Source organism: Etheostoma spectabile, chromosome 20 (assembly GCF_008692095.1).
Source record: "Etheostoma spectabile isolate EspeVRDwgs_2016 chromosome 20, UIUC_Espe_1.0, whole genome shotgun sequence".
NCBI classification, from domain to species: Eukaryota; Metazoa; Chordata; class Actinopteri; order Perciformes; family Percidae; genus Etheostoma; species Etheostoma spectabile.
Genome location: NC_045752.1, coordinates 3,281,896 through 3,306,047, shown reverse-complemented (window position 1 = coordinate 3,306,047; position 24,152 = coordinate 3,281,896). Strand labels below are relative to the sequence as shown.

General features: G+C 42.5%; 2 protein-coding genes across 5 annotated transcripts in view; both read left to right on the top strand.

The window, feature by feature from the left end:
- Positions 1 to 7,517, top strand: part of grin3ba (glutamate receptor, ionotropic, N-methyl-D-aspartate 3Ba) — a 113,509-nt gene extending 105,992 nt beyond the window's left edge. For 2 of the 4 annotated variants that reach the window (XM_032500525.1, XM_032500523.1), the window contains exons 9-12: positions 30 to 181; positions 1,549 to 1,713; positions 3,124 to 3,191; positions 4,954 to 7,517. In XM_032500525.1, coding sequence (XP_032356416.1) covers positions 30 to 181; positions 1,549 to 1,713; positions 3,124 to 3,191; positions 4,954 to 5,920 — 1,352 coding nt within the window. In that variant the 3' untranslated portion in view covers positions 5,921 to 7,517. The remainder of the gene's footprint in view (positions 1 to 29; positions 182 to 1,548; positions 1,714 to 3,123; positions 3,192 to 4,953) is intronic. The other 2 variants (XM_032500524.1, XM_032500526.1) reach the window with 2 other exon arrangements.
- Positions 7,518 to 13,722: 6,205 nt separating this feature from the next.
- The window catches only part of plppr3a (phospholipid phosphatase related 3a), a 39,119-nt gene continuing 28,689 nt past the window's right edge, over positions 13,723 to 24,152 (top strand). The window contains exons 1-5 of the mRNA XM_032500528.1: positions 13,723 to 14,286; positions 18,401 to 18,504; positions 18,915 to 19,100; positions 20,570 to 20,699; positions 23,138 to 23,333. Of these exons, the coding sequence (XP_032356419.1) occupies positions 18,424 to 18,504; positions 18,915 to 19,100; positions 20,570 to 20,699; positions 23,138 to 23,333 (593 nt within the window). The 5' untranslated portion in view covers positions 13,723 to 14,286; positions 18,401 to 18,423. The remainder of the gene's footprint in view (positions 14,287 to 18,400; positions 18,505 to 18,914; positions 19,101 to 20,569; positions 20,700 to 23,137; positions 23,334 to 24,152) is intronic.

The following is a 24,152-nucleotide window of genomic DNA, read 5'->3' as shown; positions in this document are numbered from 1 at the left end:
ACTGTGTGTGTATGTGTTTCCTCTTTCAGGCTACGGTATAGGCCTGCCCCAGGGCTCTCCTCTAACCCGTAATGTGTCAGAGTTCGTGAGTCGCTACAAGTCTGACGGCTTCATGGACATGCTACATGACAAATGGTATAAGGTTGTGCCCTGCGGGAAGCGAGTCTTTGCAGTCACTGAGGTAAGTCATTGTTGAGAGAGTGTGTTCATGTATCGTGTACGTGTACGGTGTGTAAAGCAAAGCCTTCTGCCACTGTACTCCTATAAATGAGTCTCCCTTTGGGACACTGACTGGATTGCCTGCCAGCTAAGCACACACACACGCACACACACACACACACACACACACACACACACACTCTGACTGACACATGCGCACACACAAACAGACAAAGACGAACAATCACATAAGCTCAGGTCTATTTACTGACCTTAACCAGAGTTACAGGCACGTATTGTCTCTGAGTGTCGATACTTATGTGTGTCTTGTGTGTGCTGAAGCACAAAGCTTAGACCCCCCCCCCCCCCCCCCTCACTTTTGTTTTTTTAGAAAACTGCAGATCTCTAGACAGAGCGCACTCTGTCTCTATCTATATCGCCTGTTTGTGAATAGTAGAGCTTTTCAACTCCCTTTGGCCATCCCTTTTAAATCCCACTTCAAAGTTGAATCGTATTATAGCAACAAACGCAATTACACAGTCACAGGTTTCTCCAGTAAAATGGAGAAAAAAAACAGCTCAACTGCACCCAGCGTCAGGGTGTTATTACCATTTGTCCCATTTGAAGCCCAAAGAGTGCTTTCAAACAATGTGGGCGTTAGCGTGATCTTGCCCTCTGGATTGGGAGCAAAATGAGGTCAGTGATGTCGCTGATGAATTTGTTGAGTCAGCATGGGGCTAATTGCCATCGAAGGCAATGCCGAAATGAGCCGGATGAAGGAAACATGATTAGAGAGTATTGGAAAAGCTCGCCGCTGTCTCTTCCACTTCCTCCGGGCCCATGAAAGCCTCATAAGAGATAGACATTATGTCGGGGGGGGGGGAGAGATGTGGGCGCACCAAATGGGAACAAACTGCTTTTCAATTAAGCATCTCTTTTTACCATCTCCCTTGTAGCTCCTGTTTCTTTATATTACTCTTAGTTTTGCTTCCCCCTCAGCTCTTTATGACTTTCTTTTCTCCACATCCTTTTCTTTCCAAACATGTCTTTTTTACGCTGTCGCCCTCTTTGCTTTATTTCTATTCATATGGGCTTACACAGACAAACTAAACACAGACAACAGCGGAATATCAATTGCATACTCACAAAAGTGGCCTAAATGGTAATTATGTAAATACAAATCATCAATCTCTGTATTTTCCTCTGTGTCGGCTTAAGTCTTGGCTAATCTGTGTCACTCCCTCAACCTCTCTCGATCTCTCTCTCGATCTCTCTCTCTCTCTCTCTCTCTCTCTCTCTCTCTCTCTCTTCTCTCTCCTCTCCTCTCTCCTCTCTCTCCTCTCTCTCTCTCTCTCTCCCTCATCTCTATTTCCTCCTTCGCCCCCTCAGACTCTACAGATGGGGATCCAGCATTTTTCCGGGCTGTTTGTGCTGCTGTGTATGGGGGTGGGTGGAGCCTTGCTGACCTTGGCAGGTGAACACACCTTCTATCACCTGGTCATCCCTCGCCTCCGGCGCACGCACACGCTGCAGTACTGGCTGCACACCAGCCAGGTGAGTCAGTGCATCCTGTGCGGATGCGTGCGCACGCTCTCACACACTTGCAAAGTTGTCATGCACGCACATACACATAGAAGAGATGCACGATGAATAACTGTAATCTTCTCACTTATGTGTGGATGAGCACACGCATATGAGAAAAGTCACTCAAGCACACACGCACGCACGCACGCACGCACACAAACGCACACACACAGGGCAGCACACTGCTGTTGGTGAGAGTCCTTACCCCCTGGAGTTAACACCTATAACACAGGTTACCTACGCCCTCTACTGTTGGAAACTCCTAATAACAGTCAACAATGAAACTCATATTTCCTTTCAAAATGAACACTATTGTGAGTTATAGTACATTTTTCATTTAAACAGTTTTAACTAAATGTATTGCTAATTAAGTACTTTGTTAATTAGCTAATTCATTATTAAATTGTGCTCTCTAAAGCTACTTAAATATTTTAAATTAATTCGTTAATTAAGTCAAAAGTTATTAAAGTGTTCCTATTGGCAGTGCTTCATTCGTGTTTTCTTTTTTCCTTTTCCGAGACAATTGATTCATGAACATCTTTCACAGATCCTTAAATGCACCTTTTCATTTAAAATTGTGTGTTTTATCATGTTTTACTCTTTACTTTTGAAATATGCTTTATTTTAAACACTGTTCAAATGTTATTCTGTAAAGAAAATGACTAAAATAGATCAGTAGAAGCTTGTTTTTGCAATAAGACTGTTAGAGAATTGGTGCCTTTATGACAATGCACACCACAGGAAAACACAAATTGGGGATTTAAAGGTCACATCTTTTTTTATTTATTTTTTTTTATTATGAAAGTCTAGCCATTACCAAATGAGGTGCCTGTAGCGATATTGTCGAGTGAATAATGGATACAAACTAGAGACTGCTCACATTTGTTTGCTGCATCCCTCTTAAAGGGCATCCACTCCCGGGCTGCCTTTAGCATTCATCACAACCCAGCTCCATTATAAGAAGGATAAAATCTGAGTTAATCCCTCGAGATAATCCCAACCAACAGTGAAAGTCTACATCATCAGACGTGTATATATCGGGAAGAATTAAAGCCCAGTTGTACCATACCTGAATATTTTTTTCGGTCTAACCAAAGCACTTGGATACCCAAATTTTAAAAAGGGCTTAAGCAATACCTTAACCTCTCTTCAAATTTTAAGCGAAAATGAAGTATCTCTCACTGAATTTACAACTATTTGATTACATTATTCAGCGGAGCACCACAGCAGGGTTTGTGAAGAATATCTGTCACAAATCTGAACAACTGGGTAGAATAAAGGATGTTAGGCAACTCCCTCCTGATTAATTCCAGAGCTAAGAAATTCGATAACAAATTTCCCATTACTAATCCGTAGTTCTCTTTTCTTCTCTGCTCGCAGAAAATCCACCGAGCCCTCCACACCACGTATGAGGATGTTGGAAAGGAGCTGACAGACCTCGACCAAAAGTAATGACGTCACTAACTGACTTCGTCTGCATCTACACACTTGATTGTAACTTTCCATGTGAAACAGCTAGAATAAGACTGTTCAAATACATCAATACTAGGAGTGGGAATCCCCAGAGGCCTCATGATACCATATCATCACGAAACTTGTGTCACGATACAATATTTCTGCGATTTAAGACATGTTGCAATATTGAGCAATATATTGCAATTTATGTATATAACTGTGCTCAAACCAGAGCTGTTCGGAGCAATCAAATTGTCAGGGCGGGCTTTATACGATGATGGACAGGTTATCAACAGTAACGTAATCAACCACTTCACCAAAGAGCGCTTGGGTTGAATATGTTTACAATAAAGACGGCTGCCGTGGAAAAATAGAGACGTGTAGATTCCTCCATCACGTCTGTTGTAGAAGATATCGACATGGCCTTAATAACCCTTTAAAAGACGAACAGAGAACCGCAATCAAGAAAACTGTCGTTTGGAAAGATGTTTTTTGCCGTCCCTTCTACGGGATTCGGCAAAAGGTCAACATACATTGCATACTCCGTTGCTCTGATTGATTGTAGGTCTATCCAATTGAGTGCAGAGGCCTTTTCTGTCCTGGTTCGGTTGAAACGCGCCCCATAGTCACAGCCCAATGGAGCAGTTTCAGACTCAGATTCTGACTAGAATCTGAGTATGACGACGTCAGGCTAGCAAAATAGGATTATCAAGCAGACAAACTGACCAACAAGATTGATTCTTGGCGTCTGTATCAATACAGTATTGCCACTCAAAATCTTGCGATACTATGCTGTATAGATCCCCCACCCCTAATCAATACCGTGTTCAGAATTACTTTGGGGCCAAGTTTTTTTATAGAATCCAAATTCCAACTTTCTTGTTGACGGCTCAAAAAATTTCCCTTATTCAGAATTTTTCCAAAAAATTAACTCATTAACAGTTTTAAAGTAAAGGAACATTTTGACACTTTTATAAAACTTTTTTTTGCTTTCTTGCTGAGAGTTAGATGAGGAAACAGTCTCACGTCTGTACTGTGAATACAGAGCTACAGCCTGCAACCGGCTAGCTTAGCTTAGCGTAAAGACTGGAAACAGGGGGAAACAGCTAGCCTGGCTCTGTCCAAAGGTAACAAAATGTGCCTCGCAGCCAAGGATGTGTCTAAAGGGGTGGCACAGTTCACAGGTTCCAGGCTCTTGTGCAATGCCACTTTTCATGTCATAACACCTGAATTAGGGCACTGCACACAAGCCTGATAATCATACTCAATGTCTTCTCAGCAACTTTCTGAAAGATGGCAAATAAGCTCCCAATATTTCAATTAATTTCTTTAAAACAACTTTTCAATTTGTATTAGAAACGGATTGAAATAGCCACATGACAGAGTGACTTGTTAAGATGAGATTGTTAGATTAATTACATTATGATGAATACACAGAGACCACAGTACAGAAAATGCCTTACTGGAAGCTCTCTACAGACGATTTTTTTTTTTATATATATATATACAAAGTGGATGTTAATACAAAGTCATAACAACGCGGATGTTGTTGGTTTATCTCATTGGGTCTGGGAATCTCTTCTGCCTGCATCATTTGTCAGATAGTACTGCTTAGTCCACACTTGATAATCCTATATAAACAATATATATTTTGTGTTTGCAGTTTGCTTATAGAAAATGTATCCTTGTATACTGCTGTACAGTATGTCTCACTGGATATATGCCCTTTGCTGTGATCTTCCTCTCTTTCACTAGCCCCTCCTCTTGTATCTCAGAGAACTGCACCCTACACAGGAAACAGCATCAGCCTCCTCCCCCATCTCCTCCCACGTCCCTCCCTGCTTCCACAACAGCTGGAGACACCTGCAACTCCTCACCATCCCACGAGCCCAAGGAGAAACGCGTGCACTTTGACCTGGAAACCCTCCACAGCTACCGTCTGCGCACACACACCGCCTCGGTGCGCGGCAGGCCTGGTATGGTCGGCCGTCCTGGGCTCGGGTTAGGAGGGTGGGGGCTGGGCAGTCTTACCTCCCCTCCACAAATTAGCCTCCATGCTAACGGGGGCCCCGTCTGTTCACTGGCTTCCACAGGCTTGGTGCTCACTCCCCTGGGCAGCAGGGCCGCTCAGACCAGCCTATGGGAGGGGGAGCTCCACGACCTGCAGGGGAAGATCGAGACGTTCCGCACCCAGCTGAGAGAGGCTCTGGCCAGGAGAGCAGAGATCCAGAGCAGCCTGGAGAGAGAGAGGAGCGGACTTGTACGCAGGGATACCAGTCTGGAGAGGGAAAGGGACAGACAGAGGATACAGACTATTAACACAGACAGAAGTAGCTCCACTCAGCCCAAGCTCCCTGAGAGAGACAGGACCAGCCAACTGCAAACCCTGAATAATCAACAAACAGGGAGGGCTAACCAATCAGGCGGTCCTGGGACCCTGGAGCACCGGAGAAGCAGCCAATTAAACACAGTGAACAGTTTGGACAGAGGGAGAGCCAACCAGTTACGGTCTGTTAATACTTTGACGGGAGAAAGGACTGTCCAATCACGCACTTGCACCAGTTTGGAGCGAAGTCAAGTCAACCAGCCAGGGGCTGGAAACATAACTGTCCAATCACGGAACACTTCTAGCTTGGACAGACAGATGGCTAACCTATCACGCACTCTGAACACTTTGGAGAGTACAAAAGCCAACCAATCAAGTTTAAGCAGTGGAACTTGATTGTCTTTCTGAAGCCTCTGGTGTGTAGGATCACAAAAAGGAGTAGTACAGTTGGTACTTGCATAGCCGTGGGAAGATGGCTTTGTTGGAATGGGTTAAGTTTAGGGGACGCTTGCTAAAAAAAATGACATTATGTGTTAACTCACACCATTACTTACTGCAACCTAATAATTTTCACACTCTGAATTGTTTCCACGCTCGCTTAAAATTACAACTAAAAAAACATTAACTGCAATTCAAGATCTTGTAAAATGTCTATATTATCCATGAAATCATAATTAAGCAATGTAATCTTTTGGAATGAAAGCCAATATAATTTCAGTCAAATCTCAGTATACTTTCAGAAGAACAAGGTCAGAAAATGGGATTAGCCACGGGATTATGGGTAATCTGGCAATGCTAAAACCACCATGTTTATTGAGGAGACCTGGGGGTTCACATGAGGACCTGCCAATCAGGGCTGTCTGACAAACACATGACTATCACCTGAATGCAAATAAGGCCCGTTACACAAAGAAGCACATAGAGACTTCAGCGACAAGAGCACAGGAGTAATCTGTTAGCCTGATGTAAAAAAAAAAAACCCGCAAACAGAACTATTTGAAAATGCAGACGCAACATCTGTGTCCCAGTAGCCCGAGATCAAGATGCAAAAAATATATATATATATATTTTGAGTAATTCAAGTAACAATTTCCCAATAATGTGAATGACAAAGTAAGAAAACTGTGAAAAAAGAGTGGTACAGCCCTAAATCAGTGTACCAAAAGATCCAATGAAATATTTATAAAAAGTCTTTTGTGTGCTGATACCTTGTATCATTGTGTGCATTGTCCCGCCATTAACACTACAACACTAATACAGCTTTGTCCAAAAAAACACATTTTTGAATATTTTTTGTAGCAAAATCCCATCCTCATAAAATGTGTCAAACTAGGTCTTTTTAGTAAACTGAGCGCTTTCCAGACAGACATTTAAGAGGGTAATTGTCCCCTGTGATTTGGGTTCTGCATAAAAAAGGATATTAAGGCAGGAAAGTGCACATAAACGAAGAACAGTTTGTTGCAGTAAAATGGATTCAAGCCATTTAGACCCAAATAACGCATCCAGCTCATTTTTTGGCTGCTAGGTTTATTTTAAAGTTTACTTAAAGTGCCACACCATTTAAATAGTTTTCCTCATTTTCACCTTGTGTTGTGATGGGCATAACACAAGGTTTTCACCGACAGTATTTTTTAAAGGGCAACTCCAGTGTTACACATAGTCATGAAGGGTACAACTCAGCCTGTGAAACAGTAGTATGATGGCTTCTGTGGCTCTGAAATGAGCTTCAAGTCTAACAAAAATAATCCCTGGTGACAAATAAACATTTGGACACAACATGACTTTCCAAGAACTTAAACGTAAAAGTGGGTAAATTAAGTTGGTTTAACCCTCGTCCACATCAAGTGTTATAAAAAGATCATATAGGGAAATGTAGGATCAAGCATATCTACCACTTTTCACCCATAAACATCAGGGGTCTCATTTATAAAACTGTGCGTAGGATCCTTGCTAAAAATGTACATACGCCCAAAAGCCCAAAATGGCATACGCCGAAAAAAGTCAGATTTACAGAACCGTAGCCTATACGCACATCTGTAAACCATGTTCCCTTTATAAATCACATGTTACTTACAAGTGTGCGTACGTGAATCTGCCTCTTATCCCGCCCTGTACACACCCATTCGTAACCATAAATAGTCAACACAAAGCACCTTGTGAATGCTAAGTATGTTAATGACCCTGGCAGTGATGCCGAATAATGCCGAATCATGATGACTGGTGGAGAAAAAGCAAAAAAACTCAAATCAAACTATGATTTCAACCTGTTCTCGCACAGTGTAGGGAAACCTGACTACACAGGCATCACGGCACTTGGGGACTGCTTCAGTATGTATACCCAACCTACAGGTATATGATAAGATTTAACCTGAACTATATTATATCCTAAAGTCTTGAATAAAGTTGAAGATTATAATATATATTTAAATATAGAGAGAAAAAACGTGTGTGAGGGATCAATACTTGAAAAAATTAAGAGTAATCATTATTCCCACATGTACTTTCTACAGTCTGACATCAGTTCACCACCTCACCATCTGCGTCACCAATTCCCATAGTCTCCAAAACGTGCGTACACAGGGGCCAGAGTTTGCGTGGAGGGCCACACGTTCTCCCGTCAAGCTTGTTTTGTATAAATCACAACCTTTTGCGTGGGAAGTGGCGTACGCACATTTTCAGCCCTGTTTTGTGCGTACGCCACGTTTATAAATGAGACCCCAGGACTCTTTACATCCCGGCCTTTTTTCTGTATAGGGTGGTTTTTTTGGGGGGGGGGCAGAAACACGTCCGACCCATCCAATTAACGTACATGCAGGAATACATTACAGTTAATGTGTCCATCAGTAGCTTCAGCAACATGGGTCAGAGTTGCAAGTGTTATTTGATGTTCAGTGTTCCAAACTCATTTTCCAAAGTGCTGCGGTTGATGTCTTGGTGGCATCATTTCAACGATGGTGACTCTTAAGGTCACCTTCACGCAGTTAATACTGGGAATGATTTAACAATCCAATGTGCTTGTATAAAGTCCTGTAAAACTACAGAACAAAATGAAAATCTCAAAGTCATTTCGCTGAATCTTTTTAATTATCAACCTAAATCCCCAAACGGCTCCAAACAGTTGCATATATCTGCTTATAATTGTGGCTCTAGCCAGTTAACGAGTGCCATCCATTTGGAATGAATTTGTTCAACGTATTCACGACTGAAGGAACGTATCATAATTCTGGCAACAATTTTTTGCTCAGTGATTGTATTCCTCATGAATTCACTCTGATTACAATTCCCTAGCTCATTGCAGATCGGAATGATAAGTGAGACCTTGTGCTTTTATCATTTTTAATCATTCAAATAGATGTATTCTTTTACTCTGTTTCCACTCAGATAAAGCATTATAGTTATTGCCTTCTACTAAGACAAAGCGAAGTGAGTTTTGTCCCCCATGTCAATGACGAAGACAGGTTGACTGTTGGGACTTCCATTCAGTCAACCAGCAGAGGGAGCTGCCTCCCTGCTTCCCGCGGCTATGGACAATGGAGAGTTTATGGATTGATGTTTTATTCCAACAAAACAGCTAAAAGAAATATAACAGACGTGAGAAGCACTTTGTGCGGTTGTTCTCAAGAAACAACAGAGGACCTCGGGAAATGAGGCCTTCATGAAATCACTCCAGCGTTATACAATGCGATGTCTCCTAATAGTATTGTGATGCTCAATCTTGTGCGAGAACACTTTAATAAGACGTTGGGAATTTCACTGGCCCATAGGTCCGAGACCCAGACAGTGATGCTACTAATACGGAACTTTATAATGGTACTGATGTACATTTAAACCTTTCAAACTTTGCTGTGGTGTGAAGTGGTTGTGTTGACATGCCATGGTGTCTATGAGGAAGAAATATATATTTTAGGTCTTTGACGAGAAAGAGCTTGTGGTACTGGATATTTAAACAAATACTTTTAAATTGACCCCTTATAAAAGAAAAATTGTATAAGCATATTATTGAATTTTATCATGATCATTCTCATGTTTTGAAATAAACATTTATATACTTATTTACTTGCATTATCTCATATTTTCAGTGTGAGCTGCAGCAACTCCAGCTTTGACCTCCTAGGATCACTGTAAGTGACCAAGATGAGCACATTGTCCCAATCACTTGATAAATCTGGCTTCCATCAAATCCATTTAAAATCCATTAATCCACTAATTTCATTGCATTAATGCATGGTCATTAACTCAAATGTTGTTTTAATGATTTTTTCAGATAGACTTTCATTGTCAAGGCCACTTCATACGTGAGTACAAAGACACAAACTTCCCACAAATGTCACTGGCGTGAAAGTCAAAAGCGCCAATTTAAAATGTGTTATTAGGTGCATATTAAACGGCAGCTTGGCTAATTGTGCAAGATCAAAACCATTCCAAGTTCTCACCTCATCAAGGGTGCAAAACAGGGCATATCTGCCCCAACACTACTATTCACACAGGTGTGAGAAAGGCAAATCCCAGTAAAGTCTTCTTAAAGGTGCACGATACCTATTGCTGACAAAAAAAGATTCAAAAGAAATATTAATCATAATGAAACTCAAAAACAAGGAAAGATGGATACCTGAGACAAATAAACCACAATACATTCATATGCAATAGCTCACAGATCAAAACTAACACAACTAACTATCCTATGGGTACGGTGAGGGAAAGCAATGTCCTCCATAATATGTCATTTTTTTCAACAATCTTTTTTTTTTCTTTTTCTAAAGCTGCATTGTTGTCCATATCCATGGCAAAATCATGTAGCTTATATTTTAAGATGGATTTGGACATGTATCCCCACACCTGTTAATGAATATTGCTCATCAACTTTAAAAATGTGAAGATGTGCTACTGCTCAGTGTAGCACTTGTGAGGATCAGAGGGGGCTGAAAGATCGGCATTTTTTAAGCACAGCCGTCAGTATTTAGTCTGGTCCCACAAAAGTATTGCAAAAACGCACCCCTTGGGTCTCCAGCAGAAAAAAAAGTACTGAATCAGTAGTGTGTGAGCAATCTGTTTACTAGCTCAAGAACCTGCATAACGCAGTTTCCAAAGGGCAAAGTCTCTGCTCCGCACTAATGCTTCAGTATCAGCAAGTTGCACAATAAAGGTGTAGCATTACCTCTAGTGAGGAAGATGAGAAGTTGTAGCAGCTCCTAAGTTAACTTAACTTTAAAGACTTGTGATTATAGCTTACAATTGTAGGTAAAACAAATAAAAATATTAACTTTTTTTACAAAATAGGACTAGAGTCAACTACATCTACAGAAAAATAGTGCTGCACAGTGAAATGCACAGTGCAACACAATCCAGAATACATCATTATTATTCTTGAATGAGTAAATCTACACCCACTATAACAAAGTGTTACCATGGAGCACTTAAGCAATCAGTCTTTGTGCGACTCATGGATGGTTAGGTTGGTTTATTTTGTCAGAAAAGGGATTAAACTTGAATACTTTTTAAGCTCTCAATTAATTACTTCATTCCATTGTAACTAACTAGTCAGTCTTACAAAAGCATATTAATATATATGATCTACAATTAGAGAAAGGTTCAGTCAAAGTAAAGTGTGGGATTGCAGGTGTGGTTGCTTCATTGTGGCACAAACTCAGAGATAAATGCCTGTGTTCCTGTGGCCACTTAGGAGGGTAGTGTATGCACTACTCCACACGAGGGTATAACGCTAATGTTTAGCTTGTCATGTAATGACAGCTTTCAACCACACAGAGGCACTTGAACCTGTCCCAATAGGCACATGAACATAGAGTGTGGAGTGGAGATACCTGCCGAGAATCACATTATGGATAATTTTACTCAGAGTGAGACGGAGGCGTGTGTGTGTGTGTGTGTGTGTGTGTGTGTGTGTGTGTGTGTGTGTGTGTGTGTGTGTGTGTGTGTGTGTGTGTGGTGACAAGTATATTTGCTAGTCAGTCACCCCATGAGGCGGTGGCCTAGATAACATGGCAGAACAAATCATTGTTACACATTTCGTCTGTATTGATCTATGGTGTTATTACATATTGCAGTGGAATGTTTTCCCAACCACATAGTCATAGTAAAATGAATACTCTTTTTAAAATACCATGAGCTATTGTTCATAGAGAGAGAGACAGAGAGAGAGAGAGAGAGAGAGAGGCATGCTGATGATTTAGTGTCGGTGCATTGACCAGACTGTATAAAATGAAGATAATCTCACGGTGATAAAGCCAATCAATTGCATGTTCCCTGCACTCGCACATGGTTGGATTCTCCTTTTGTAATAAAATATACGGTCTCTTTGTCAGGTGATGGGGTGCACTGAATGGGTTGTTGGAAAAAAAAAAAAATCAGAATCCAGTCGCAGAACTGTGTGGGCTTTGATAGGTGGATGGGTGAATGTGGTGACATGCAGAAATCTACCCAGATGCTTTCACGCAACATATATGTGAAGTGTGTGCCTTCCACTGCCTCAGCCTGGAAGTCTGCATTGACTATATGTGCATGGGTTTCTACGTGTGGGTGTCTGAATGTGGTCGGCCTTTTGCTCAGGCTCAGTAATTGGGTCACATGTGTGAACAGCAGTCAAGAAGAATTTTAATCAAACTTAAGAATCCCCAATGTACATCCCTCCGGCAATCAATTGCCATGCAACTGCGGTTAATGGTGAAGAGTGCTGATAATGCACTGATTCTGTATTAAAGAAAATACAATTGTGGAGCTTTTTGCATCTCAGAGGTACTGTTACTGGGATCAAATGAACCATGTTGAGTAGTCTGTGGGAAGCAGAGAACAGTGTTCATCCACCTCACATGTCTCTCTCCCTCCCTCTCTATAGTGCTTTGTGTAGTAGGTAAATAGGAGCCAGGCACTGTGAGTGATGAGTTTATTAGCTCCTGCCAGCTGGGACCAACCCTTGGGTAGGGTGTTGGTGGCGGTGTGTGCGTGATGTTGTCGGGGTGGGGGCTCTGGGCTGGGAATGAGGAAGGGGAACAGGGGAGGGAGTCAGAAACGAGGGAGTACCCGATGAGAACCAGAGAAACTCCCTGGCAACCGGAGACAGGATCAACACTAAATGGGGCGCCCCCCATTCATCTAGCATGGAGCAGAGAGACAGAGCCAAATGACAGGGATTGAGAAAGAGGAGAGGGAAGGTGGGGGTGGGGGTGCTCCTGTGTGTGCAAATATATGAATGAGTGTAAAACCATTGGAGGCTGGTCAGCAGGCAGCTTCCTCCTGCTTTGCACCCTCTCAAATTAGTCTGCACAGATAACTGCTGCAAGTGTCCCTGAATGTGTCACAACAACCAATTATAACAATAGGCTACTTGACATGAGTGATGAAAAAGAAAATGTAGAGAGCAAAATACAGGAATGTTAAATGGATGTTAAAGTTCAGTTTTAAGCCCTTATTAAGAATTGATAACCGTGGGAGCAAAATATATGGATCTCTCACAGAGAACATCTTCAGCAACCACAGAAGTGTACATGTGCCCCAAACGCAACACGTGCACGCACAGCCGACTCTTTTATGTTAAGTACTGCAATGTCATTCATGATGAGTCAGTGAAACCACGAGGTGTCTGTTAATGTTGACTAATGTGAATTTGGAGTTTTAAAGGGTGCGTTCGCGTGTCCACGGCTCTGTGGCGGTTCCTCCGGGCACAATCCAAATGCACCACAGTGGTCAAACGCCTGCCACACCCCTCTAGAGTAAACAAAGGCCGAGACAGCCATCATCCCTGGGAAGGAAAAATAAGTTAAGGTTCAAACAAACGAATCTGATGGTATTTGAACGAGGCATATCCTATCTGGTGCTGAGCCAGTAGCATAATAACAATGAAATTGAGCTCCTGCTTATAATTGAGAGGTTATCTTTAAAACCGCTCCCTTCGCTTTTACGCACACATGCGCAGGTGGCGTATACTCCACACGTGCACACACATATTCCAAAATGTTCCCCTTTGTCTCGGTCGCCTCGCGGCGGTAGCCCCGAAACAGGAATTCAGCAGGGAAAGGAGGAGAGAAGTGTGTGTGTGTGGACCAGGCTGTCTCCTCCCCCCACCATAAGCGCACTCACCACACTCTCTCCTCCCCCTGTACCCCTCCTCCTCATCATCCTCCTTCCCAACCCTGCTCGCCCCCTATGCCTTTGTGTGTGTGTGTGTGTGTGTGTGTGTGTGTGTGTATGTGCACGCAGTAAAGCTGCATGCGTACCCGAAAATCGTGTGACGGATGCCTTGCATAGAAAATAATCTATTTTTGGAATACCAAATGTATCCGTGTTATACGTTCTATGGAAAATGAGAAAACTTGCAGGTGCGAGTAAAGGGGAGAAACCGGCTGGACGCACGTGAATTTCTCACTTATCCAAAGCCAGGAAATAGAAAGGAGGAACGCGTTGCCAGCAAGTGCCGCAAATTTGACTTTCCACCATCAGCAACCATCCCTCTCCTCTCTCCTCTTCTCTCTCTCTCTCTCTCGCGCCATCCGTGCTCCTCCTCTGCATGTCTCCCCACTTACTCCCATCCAACCTCCTTCTCCCAGTCTCCTTTAGTGATCCCAGAATAGCCTCACACCGGAGCGCTCTCTAAATATTAGTGGAGGGTTTTGGATTTCGGGGTGACTTGGGAGTCGCTGGAGATGGATTAAAGAGACGGTGCGCCGCGAAACTGGAGCAGCACACACGACCACGCCGGGGGGGAAGGGGGCGACGGGACTCGGTGAATTCACGGAGCCCCCGGGACAGAGGTGAGTGCTCCGGCTGTCCGGTTGTATTGTGGCTCTCTTCCCCCGCATGCATCCCCCAGCAACCCAAAGCTCCTCCTGGCACAAGCTGAGAGGCGAGCATGGGGGAAATCAGCACATGGTTTTCACGTTCATAATTCATGATCTCATACGCAATCTGCTGATTTCTGCTTGTGTTGGAGTAACAGCGATGTTTTCAATAGCCAGATATACGGCATTGTGATAGCTTCTAAAAATCTAATCTGACCACCAGTAGGAGAAAACAGCAATTACAAACTAAATGCATGTTCAGGAAAACATCACTCCAACCATCTTAATCATTGTTTTATAAAACAATGATTATGATGGTTGCATGTTCATGCTTGTTGAATTTATGATAGTGGGGCTGATACCAGCTTAAACCCATGTTTTCGTCAGTGTAAAGGTAGGTGAGAGAGTTGTTTAAAGCCTTCTCCACAGTAGGTCGAGCATATGGCCCTTTATGTCTCTCTGGCTGTTAAGGCCCCTGCAGTGGACTTGGATTTGCAGCTATAGAGCTGTAACTTTCTTAATGGATGAGTAGCTACATGGTGGATGGAAAATGGATAAACTGTACTGCTACACATTATGGTCACCTCATTAATTCATCATGAAGTTCATGCTTGTTGGCCATAGTTCATCATGAGAACAGACTTTAGACTTTACCCTGCATTCTGCTGTGAATATGTTTATGGTATGATATGATATGGCATGTTGGGAGACACCTTGGATCTATGTTAGTGCTATGCTATGCTATACGTTAAAAGAAAATGATAAAAAGGGTAGCATGGTGGCATTACAGCAAGAAGGTTGTGGGTTCGAATCCAGGTCGTTCCGGGCCTTTCTGTGTGGAATTTGTACGTTCTCCCCAGGTTTGCGTGGATTTCCTCCGGGTGCTTGAGTTTCCCCCCCACCATCAAAAAACATGTATTAGGTTCTCCAATCAGTGCGCTTGATCAAGGCTCGGGCACTGTGATTGGCTGCCCCCACTGCTCCCTTGAGGGATGGGTTAATGTATGTGTATATGACAATAAAAGCACCTTTACCTATAGACTATAGGGTAAACAATCCACTTCTGTCAGCTAAACTCCACGGCAACGGCCGCTGAAATGGCCAGGATCCTCACGGTGCCCTGTAGCCAGTAACATTTTCTCAGCTAAATTTAATTGTAAAGAACGCTAAATGTAACTGTCATGTGACAGGTTGTTACGTGACTAGCCTGGCGGTTGGCGTAGTTTCGTAGGATATCATTTGTATTGTTATGCCTAAGTTTTCGTACAATATCACAACACCCCGTCCACGAGAATGCGTTGCACCCCAAACTCCACCCTTCGCAGACTACAGCCCCCTTATTCAGCTTCAGTGAATGTAGTGCATGCAGCAATAAACACGTGGAATACACTTTCAGTGCACTGCTTTTTTGTAGCTATATGTACGAATGTTTCAAACTATACGACCCCATATCATCATCATCCATAATCAGTGACGCTGCTCAACAACTAGCCTGGCGTGCAAAAAACACATTGCACCACACTGTACTGTGCAATACCATACAATACTCCTCGCCTATACTAGTCTGTCTCTAACACCTCCACCCCCACGCCTGTGTTGGTGGTCACCGAGTCTTGTATCTTTTCTTGTATCTTGTGTCACTGAGTCTTGTAGCTTTCTCGCTGTCCAACAGACTGACAGACTGTTTCTATCCACCTCTCTCTCGCTCTCTCGCTCTCTCACTCACTCACTCACTCACTCACTCACTCACACACACACACACAAACACATACAGATGCTAAAACTATACATACATGCAAACACTGCCATGATGTTTGCAAGCACAAGCACACAGCACACACATTTTGCCGTCACACATCGTGCCCAGAGGACAAATGCTGGTGTGATAGATAAGCTGGCCTCTTACTAGCGTACTTCAGTAAAGAGTAAGTGTGTGTGTGTGTGTGTGTGTGTGTGTGTGTGTGTGTGTGATGAGGTTTAAGTGGTGACTGGAGTAGGTCACTGGGAGACCAAGCGGCTGGGAGAGTGAGACCCAGGACCCAGCGTCTTCCTAAGCTGCTTTTGGCTACACTGAAATCCACCCATCCCAATATCCTCTCTGTCTCAGATCCTCACCCCCTCCCTCCCCCCCCACCAGCACTACCAGCCACATACATGCTATATAAACAAACTGGAGCTACACTCTTCCGCTTTCAAAAAAAATCATTCCTCTTCTTTGTGTCTTTGATCTCCGCTTATCTTGTCCCCAGTTCTCTCCTATTCTCCTTTCCTCTATTCTCCTTTCCTTTCCTCTCCTCTTCATTTCCAGCGGTCATGTAAATTACACTGAGAAGTCTTTGATACTCTGTGTCGTACACCGCCTCAGGGTTAGGCCCTCTTATATTAGGGGAGAGAGAGATAGAAAGCGAGGATGGAGGAGAAGAAAGAAGGGGGGAGAGGTTTGAGAGAGAGGTGTTAAGACGGAAGGACGGATGACAAGAGAAGGTGTAGAAAGGTTGAAAAAGCAGAGAAAGGGATTGGTAGACACATATGCTGTGAAAAGATAAACAGTGGAGAGAGAGAGAAAGGCAAAGAAAATGCCAGTGAGAGAGAAACAGGCAAAGCAAAGTAAACAGAGCACACAACAATGATATGGAGAGACAGAGAGAGAAGAAGAAGGATGCAGAAAGAGGTAGAAATGACGAGACAGAGTTCAGGCAAAACGAGTTTCTTTAGGCAAAGTATTTTTGGAATCGAGGCGTCAGATCAGCTGATTTTGTGCTCACATTCAATCTGCCTTGCATTTGTCAATTTGTCTGCAAAGAAGAGGGAAATTGCGAGTAGAAAATGTCCTTTACACAATAATGGGATACGAAGAGTCTCCACTGAAACCCATTCTAAATAGCGTAATTTGTTTTAGCTGGTTCAGCAGGTCTGTGACACAAGGTGCACCCGGTTTCAGTACACAGTGACACAACTGATCCTCACATTCATTAGTATGTAATTTATATTATATAGTCTACGCTGACCAAACAAAAGCAAACCTAGATATCAGGACAGCCGTGGATGTTGGGAGAAAGAAGAATTATAGAAAGAAAAAGAGAATTTAAGAGAAGAGTGTTAAATGAAGGCAGAGTGGCAGGAAAGAGGAAGGGATAGATGGAAGGTGACTGGGAAACTGACAAGTAAAATGGGACACAGAGAGGTAAAGAGGGTGCGATTGAGGGAGCGAGAAGGAAGGAAATGGGTAGAGGACAGATGTAGAGATAAAAAGAATAACAGGCAGAAAGGAGAAAAATAGGGAGCTTTGGGGAGAGCTGTGAATATTTAACACTGTTTAGTTTTCCATTCGTGCCCTTGGCTCTTACTTCTCTCTCAGGCCTTTTTGGTCGCCTACAGGTTACTGATGGCGTGTGTGTGTGTCTATGAATTTGTGAGGAAGATGCATTTAGTTTGTGAAAACCATTTGGACAGTAAAAGCTTTCATTTGGACTTTCATATATCTTTTTGTAGATTTCCCCCATGTTTTTTTTTTAATAACCTTGTGTGTGTTTGTCTCTGTGCTGGGTGTTCAAAAACTAATAATGCACCTCATTGGCAAACAACACTTTGACAAATTTGCTCAGAATAGATTACACAAGAGGTCTCATTCTTTAAACTAATGCATTTTAATGTGTGCACTGTAAAATATAAACTTATGGGCTTAACCCACCTTTGAAAACTTTCTGAACCAATGTGTGTTCATCAGATCCAGTCCAACCCTGACAGAAGTTTTTTAGATGCTTACAGAAATATAATATAATACTATCAAATCATAACAAGAGTTATCTCAAGACACTTTAAAGATAGAGAAGGTCTAGACCACTCTATAATTTACAAAGACCCAACAATTCCAGTATTTTCCTCAACAGCAATTTGTTAGAGTGACAGTGGCGAGGTACAGCTTCCTTTGAGGGGATACCTCGGGTTGTGAGGAAAACCTTGTCCAGACCCAGGCTCTTGGTAGGCGGTGTCTGACGGTGCCGGATCCAAAATAGATGATGAAAATCCACTAAAGTGTTCTGAAGCCTCCTCTCTGACATTTCTTTGCAATCTGTTATCCCAACAGGCTGTGACTGGTCCCACCCCAAGATGACGTCCCCCAAAAACAAAGCCAAGAAGAAACCACCCAAAGACAGCATGACGCTGCTGCCATGCTTTTATTTTGTAGAGGTATGTACTATTGATGAATCACCATTTTTTAATATAGCAATGCTTTGTCAACGTGACGTCTACTGAATCGACCACAAGCTGAATCACTCTTTCTGCTCTATCTAGTCATACTAGCAGTGAGTTTTATGTTGATTGTGTGTCGTGCATCTGACCCCTACTGAAAGCAGAGTTTGATTTTTTTCACAAGCTAATATTATGATTCATCCCTTGTGTGTGTGCGTGTGTGTGTGTTTGAAGGTGTGTGTCAGTTGTTGTGGCAAAAGCTGAGATAAAACATTGGATGAATAAAACCCAAATATGAAATGCTATTCACTCTTTGCTTTGTCCTTGTGCTTGTGGCGGCCCTGTGTGTGTGTGTGTGTGTGTGTGTGTGTGTGTGTGTGCGCGCGTGTGTGCGTGTGACTGTCTAGCTCCCAATCGTCCTGTCCTCCTTGGTGTCCCTGTACTTTCTGGAGCTGACAGATGTGTTGTCCCCGGCGATGGTGGGCTTTCGTTGCCATGACCGTGACCTCTCCATGCCGTACGTGGAGACGGGGGATGAGCTCATCCCTCTGCTGATGCTGCTGAGTTTGGCCTTCGCTGGTCCTGCAGCGTCCGTAAGTCAATCACAAGCTAGTCTAACATCACCTGCTAGACTGGTTTTAGCTCCATTCATGGACTTCCATGGAACCAAGTACCAAATTCCTCAAAAGTAGATAAATATGCTCTTATATTTCCCTTAAAGGTGGCTAGTTAATCTAATGGATTCTTACATAACAATATATGTATTCACAAATGTTCCTATTATCAGAAAAATAAGGCACATCAAACTAATAAGTGTCCCGTTTAAATGCACACACAGCATATTTTAAACACAGCAGTTACATCTAGTATGCAATTGATGCTTTTGTATGTAAATGTGGGTCAACACTGGAGACTGTATATATTTCTCAAAAGGAACGGCTTCTTGGTTCTACAGAGATAAACACAAACCGAGCTACAGGTAGGCTGAACTCCCTGAGCTTAGCTCTAATGCCACTTAAAGAAAAACAGAAGGCATCCCGAGCTTTATCTTCAGTTCCATACAGAATTATTTAAACCTGATGAATGAAAGTTCAATAAACGCTCTTTTATCAGCTCTGTTTTGGTCTCCACCAGCTCTTGAGAAAAATATCTTGTTCTTTAGCTTGCTCTGTGTTTGACTTTGTTCACTAGGTAGGCGCTAATATTCCATTTTGTTGCTGGGCAGGTAGCCTATATTTTGTTTGCCAGATCTTTTTTTTCAACTGGAAACTGAACTGATGAATGCAGCATTTGCTGTTTGTATTACCTAAAGCGTAAAAAAAAGCTTGTTGAGTAATAATTCCCTGTGGATTTGTCACTGAGCAACATTTGATCCACAATGTAAAAATGTTTACTGGTGGAGCTTTACAAGAACAAAACTTCCCATATCGTAGTCAGAAGGATAAATCTTGTCTCAGAGGGTTAGGAATCTAATATGTCTTGGGGTTTGGGGTTTTGTCTGTGAGATCTACACACACACACACACACACACACACACACACACAAACACACACATCACACAGACCCGCTTGTGTACAAATAGGCAAACAGAAAGCAGCTCCTCCAAACAGTCACAAAGCAAATATATCTCCTGAATCAATGGATACACATTGATAGACGTACACCTGACATTCCAATACACACAATCAAACACGCCAGCCCCCCCGCCCCAATCAATATAAAGACACACACACTGCTAATCCATCAGCAGCATGGAAATGAGCAGAGCTCTCCAACATTCATCCATCACTCAGATTGGAAGTGATCGCTATTCAATAGCACCTTGCCTCCATTCTCCCTCCGTAGCTCTCTCTCTCTCACACCGTACGTGACAATCACATAAAGGGATTTGACATTAAAAGCACTGTAACCCTTTTTCCTCTCTATTTTTTTTTTACCCCTCTGTCTTTTTCTTGCTTTGTTTGGGTGTCAGTGCTTTACCTTTTTCACTAAACAACATAAATGTAGTAGAAATGTAGCAAGTTTCCACAGACTTTACCCCCCGCTCTCTCTCTGTCTGTAGATTATGATGGGGGAGGGCCTGATGTACTGTTTGCAGTCCAAACTGAAGACGTGTCCCAAGTCGGAGAGTAGCATCAATGCTGGAGGCTGCAGCTTCAACTCCTTCCTACGCAGAACCGTGCGCTTTGTCGGTATGTCCAACTACCAATCCTTTTGGGGCTTTTTGGAGGGAGTTTTGGAGCGTGCATGACCGTTGCTATGGACAAAGCAATGGTTGTAATGAAGCTGGCCTCAGGGGCCATCTTTTAGAGGGACTCATTAACCGCAGTGTTTGTCAAACAACATTATTTTCTCACCGATGTTTATTCTGTTGGTGATGAAGAGCCATTTAAAATTGATCTAAAACTAGCCCTGAATTTTCCTTATTCAATGTATTTAAGTTAATTGTGAACTATGGAAGTGTGATGCTATAGTAGAAGCCATGTTCGGACTCATGTCTGCACATGATTCAATTTGCCTGTTTTTCTCAGTGTCATGAAACAATCCGATCGCTGTTGCTTTGTGGTTCGCATCTACTGGCGTGACCTCTGTGAGTTGATTGTGAAAGCATCACAAAGCAGACTACAGTTCACCATATCTAAAGGTTTAAGGAGACACACAAGAATATTCACGTTCTCACTTGGCTGACGTGAGAGTAGACGGATAAGAAAGAGGCACCAGAGAAAGGGAAGATTGATTGGGCCAGTGATGGCCTGGGGGGGGGGGACCAGGAGGTTGCCGGTTCAATCCTGAGACCGGCAGGATAAAATGTGGGTGCAGAAAGTGAAAGAGCAGCGCTTGTCCCTCCTTCGTTACCACCACTGAGGTGCCCTTGAGCAAGGCCTTTAACCCCAACCGCTCCAGTGGAGCTGCTCAGTGGCCAGCAGATTAGACCATGGTTGTACCGGGCAGCTTCCTGGTATGAGTGTGTAACTGTGTGAATGTGACAGGTTGTCGTTGCAAATGAGAAATTGTTCTCTTACCTAGAAATCGACTTACCTGGATAAATAAAGGTTCAAAAATAGTAATAAAGGTAGGTTTATGCAGATAAATCTTCAGGAAGGAAAACAGTGTAACAATTTGATTGAAATTTATGATACCAATTAAAATAGATGAGAGAGACTTTATTCAGAGTTTTTTTTCACAGAATGGGGTGTAACATATTCGTAGAAGTCCGTTTAACCAAATGCTTATGTTGCATTTTGTTTCATTTCTCATATTTTATGAGTTATCACTAGCTCAAAAATGGTAGTTAAGGTCAGTAACTTTCTACAGCATCTAACAATTAGTGAACAAATATAAGGTTTAAGTCTTTGCTCAGGGAACTTTTGACATATGGCTATTGGTTGATACGGTTTGCAACAAAGCCTTACAGTTGTGCACATAAGTTTACATGCCCATGCTTAAATTGCATGCACTAAAAAGTGGAATAAAAAAATCATGTTTTGGAAATTTATCTTAATGCCTTAATTAAAAAATGAGGTAAAATCCAACCTTTAAGGACACCAATTTTTGTAAATAAATAAACGTTCTTCCTTAAAATAGAGGGGGCATAAGTACACACACCCCTATGTTATATTCCCATAGAGGCAGGCAGATTTTTATTATTAAAGGCCAGTTATATCATGGATCAGGATACTATGCATCCTGATAATGTTCCCTTGGCCTTTGGAATTAAAATAGCCCCACACCATCACATACCCTTCACCACACATAGAGATTGGCAAGGATTTATTTAGTTAGACTAATAGCCGGTCTGATTTGCATTGAGAGATGATTTCATGGAAAGTATCCCATGCCAATCTCTATGTATGGTGAAGGGTATGTGATTGATGACTTTTTTATTCCTCTTTTTAGTCAACTTAAGCATGGGCATGTAAACTTATGAGCACAACTGTATTTTGTATACATGTTATAAATCTAAATGATGACATGATCTAAAAGCAGCACCTCACTAAAGTGATTCCTGATGCAGTGTAATTGAATCAATTGGCAACTTATGCATATGGTTATAATCCTTTAAAGTAAGGTCAGTGGGAGATTAACATTACTCCATCTGTAGTCCGATGGAGACATGTCCGACGCCCCTGTCTGTAATCCTTTAGGCTAACAACAGAGTCAACATTTTAATTAACTACCCGCTAACCGTAAAGAACAAAATGCTGTTGTTTTTTTAAGATGGAAATCAGTTTTGGTTCAGACAAACTGCTTCACTTACCAGCTGAGCCTCCAACTTGATTCCACGTTTTAGAGTAGGGAAATAAGCTAATTACATGACTTGAAAAGAAATAGACTTAATATAATGCTCCATGAGAAATATCTCGAGGCAGGCGTTGAGCTTTGAAGTGAAAAGAGTAATTAATTCACCTTGCCGAATTTCACTGTCTGCAGAAAAGCTTTAAACGGTATCAAACTGAAGGCTTGAGGTGTCACTTTCGGTTGTTGGAGCAAATTCAGTCTCATTTTTTAAATTATTTTGTTATATCCCCACCTGCAGGTAATCATAAGTGAACAGCTCATAGCCTAGTGAAGAAAACACCAGGGGCTTTTTGTTCATCTACTATCTCTGTCTCTTACCTCTCTCCCTCAGGTGTTCATGTATTCGGTCTCCTGGCAACAGCCCTGGTGACAGATGTCATCCAGTTAGCAACTGGTTACCACGCCCCTTTCTTCCTCACCGTCTGCCAGCCCAATTACACGGCCCCGGGGGTCTCATGTGACAACAACGCCTACATCACACGGGACATCTGCATGGGCAAAGACCAGTATGCCATCATGTCAGCGAGGTCAGACACATAGATGCATGAAGAGAGCTTTAGAACAGCATGGACACACAGACAGTCTCCATCTTCCTGAATTCAAAATCTGCATCCACTTATACAAAAATATTTAAAACATACAGTATGAACACAAATATATATGCAGTGCATTTATTACAGGATATTAATGTATGCTTCTTATTTTCCTGGCAGGCTGCTCCAATGCCATTAAATAAGAATTTAGCAATGTTAGATCCCTTTGCTACAGAATACATTACACTAATTTAAGGATTTACAGCAGTTGTTTAGTATAATGAATATTGCTACACAGGCCTATCTGACAGGAGTGCCTACTGTACTATAATCTAAAACAAAACTTATTTGGAGCAATCCAGTTTGCAGCATTAAAATACAATCTAAAATATTTAATATATGCATACACCTCACACCCACACACCTCACTCACAATACACATATTACCCATGGTATAAATAAATCCTTGATTATTAAAAAAAGAAATAGGGAGCAGTGAATACAAAAGTAATTGCTCAGACGTTATTGCACAGAGTCTAGAGTGTTATTGCAGGCCCGGGGTATCTGCGGGAGGGGGGTGTTCTGCAGCCTGTGTTCAGCTCTGCAGAAAAGGCTGTTCCGATGCCTGTTGGTGCGTGCTCCTAGGGTTCTCAGTCTGCCTGGGGGGGGGAGGGTGTGAAGAAAAGGTTTTCCGGGGTGTGAGGGGTTATGCTGGATGCTTACGGTCCGTGTGAGGAGACGGCTTAAATGGATGTCGCACAGATTTGGCAGGGGGGAACCGACAATCCTCTCAGCCGTCTTCCCAACCCTCCA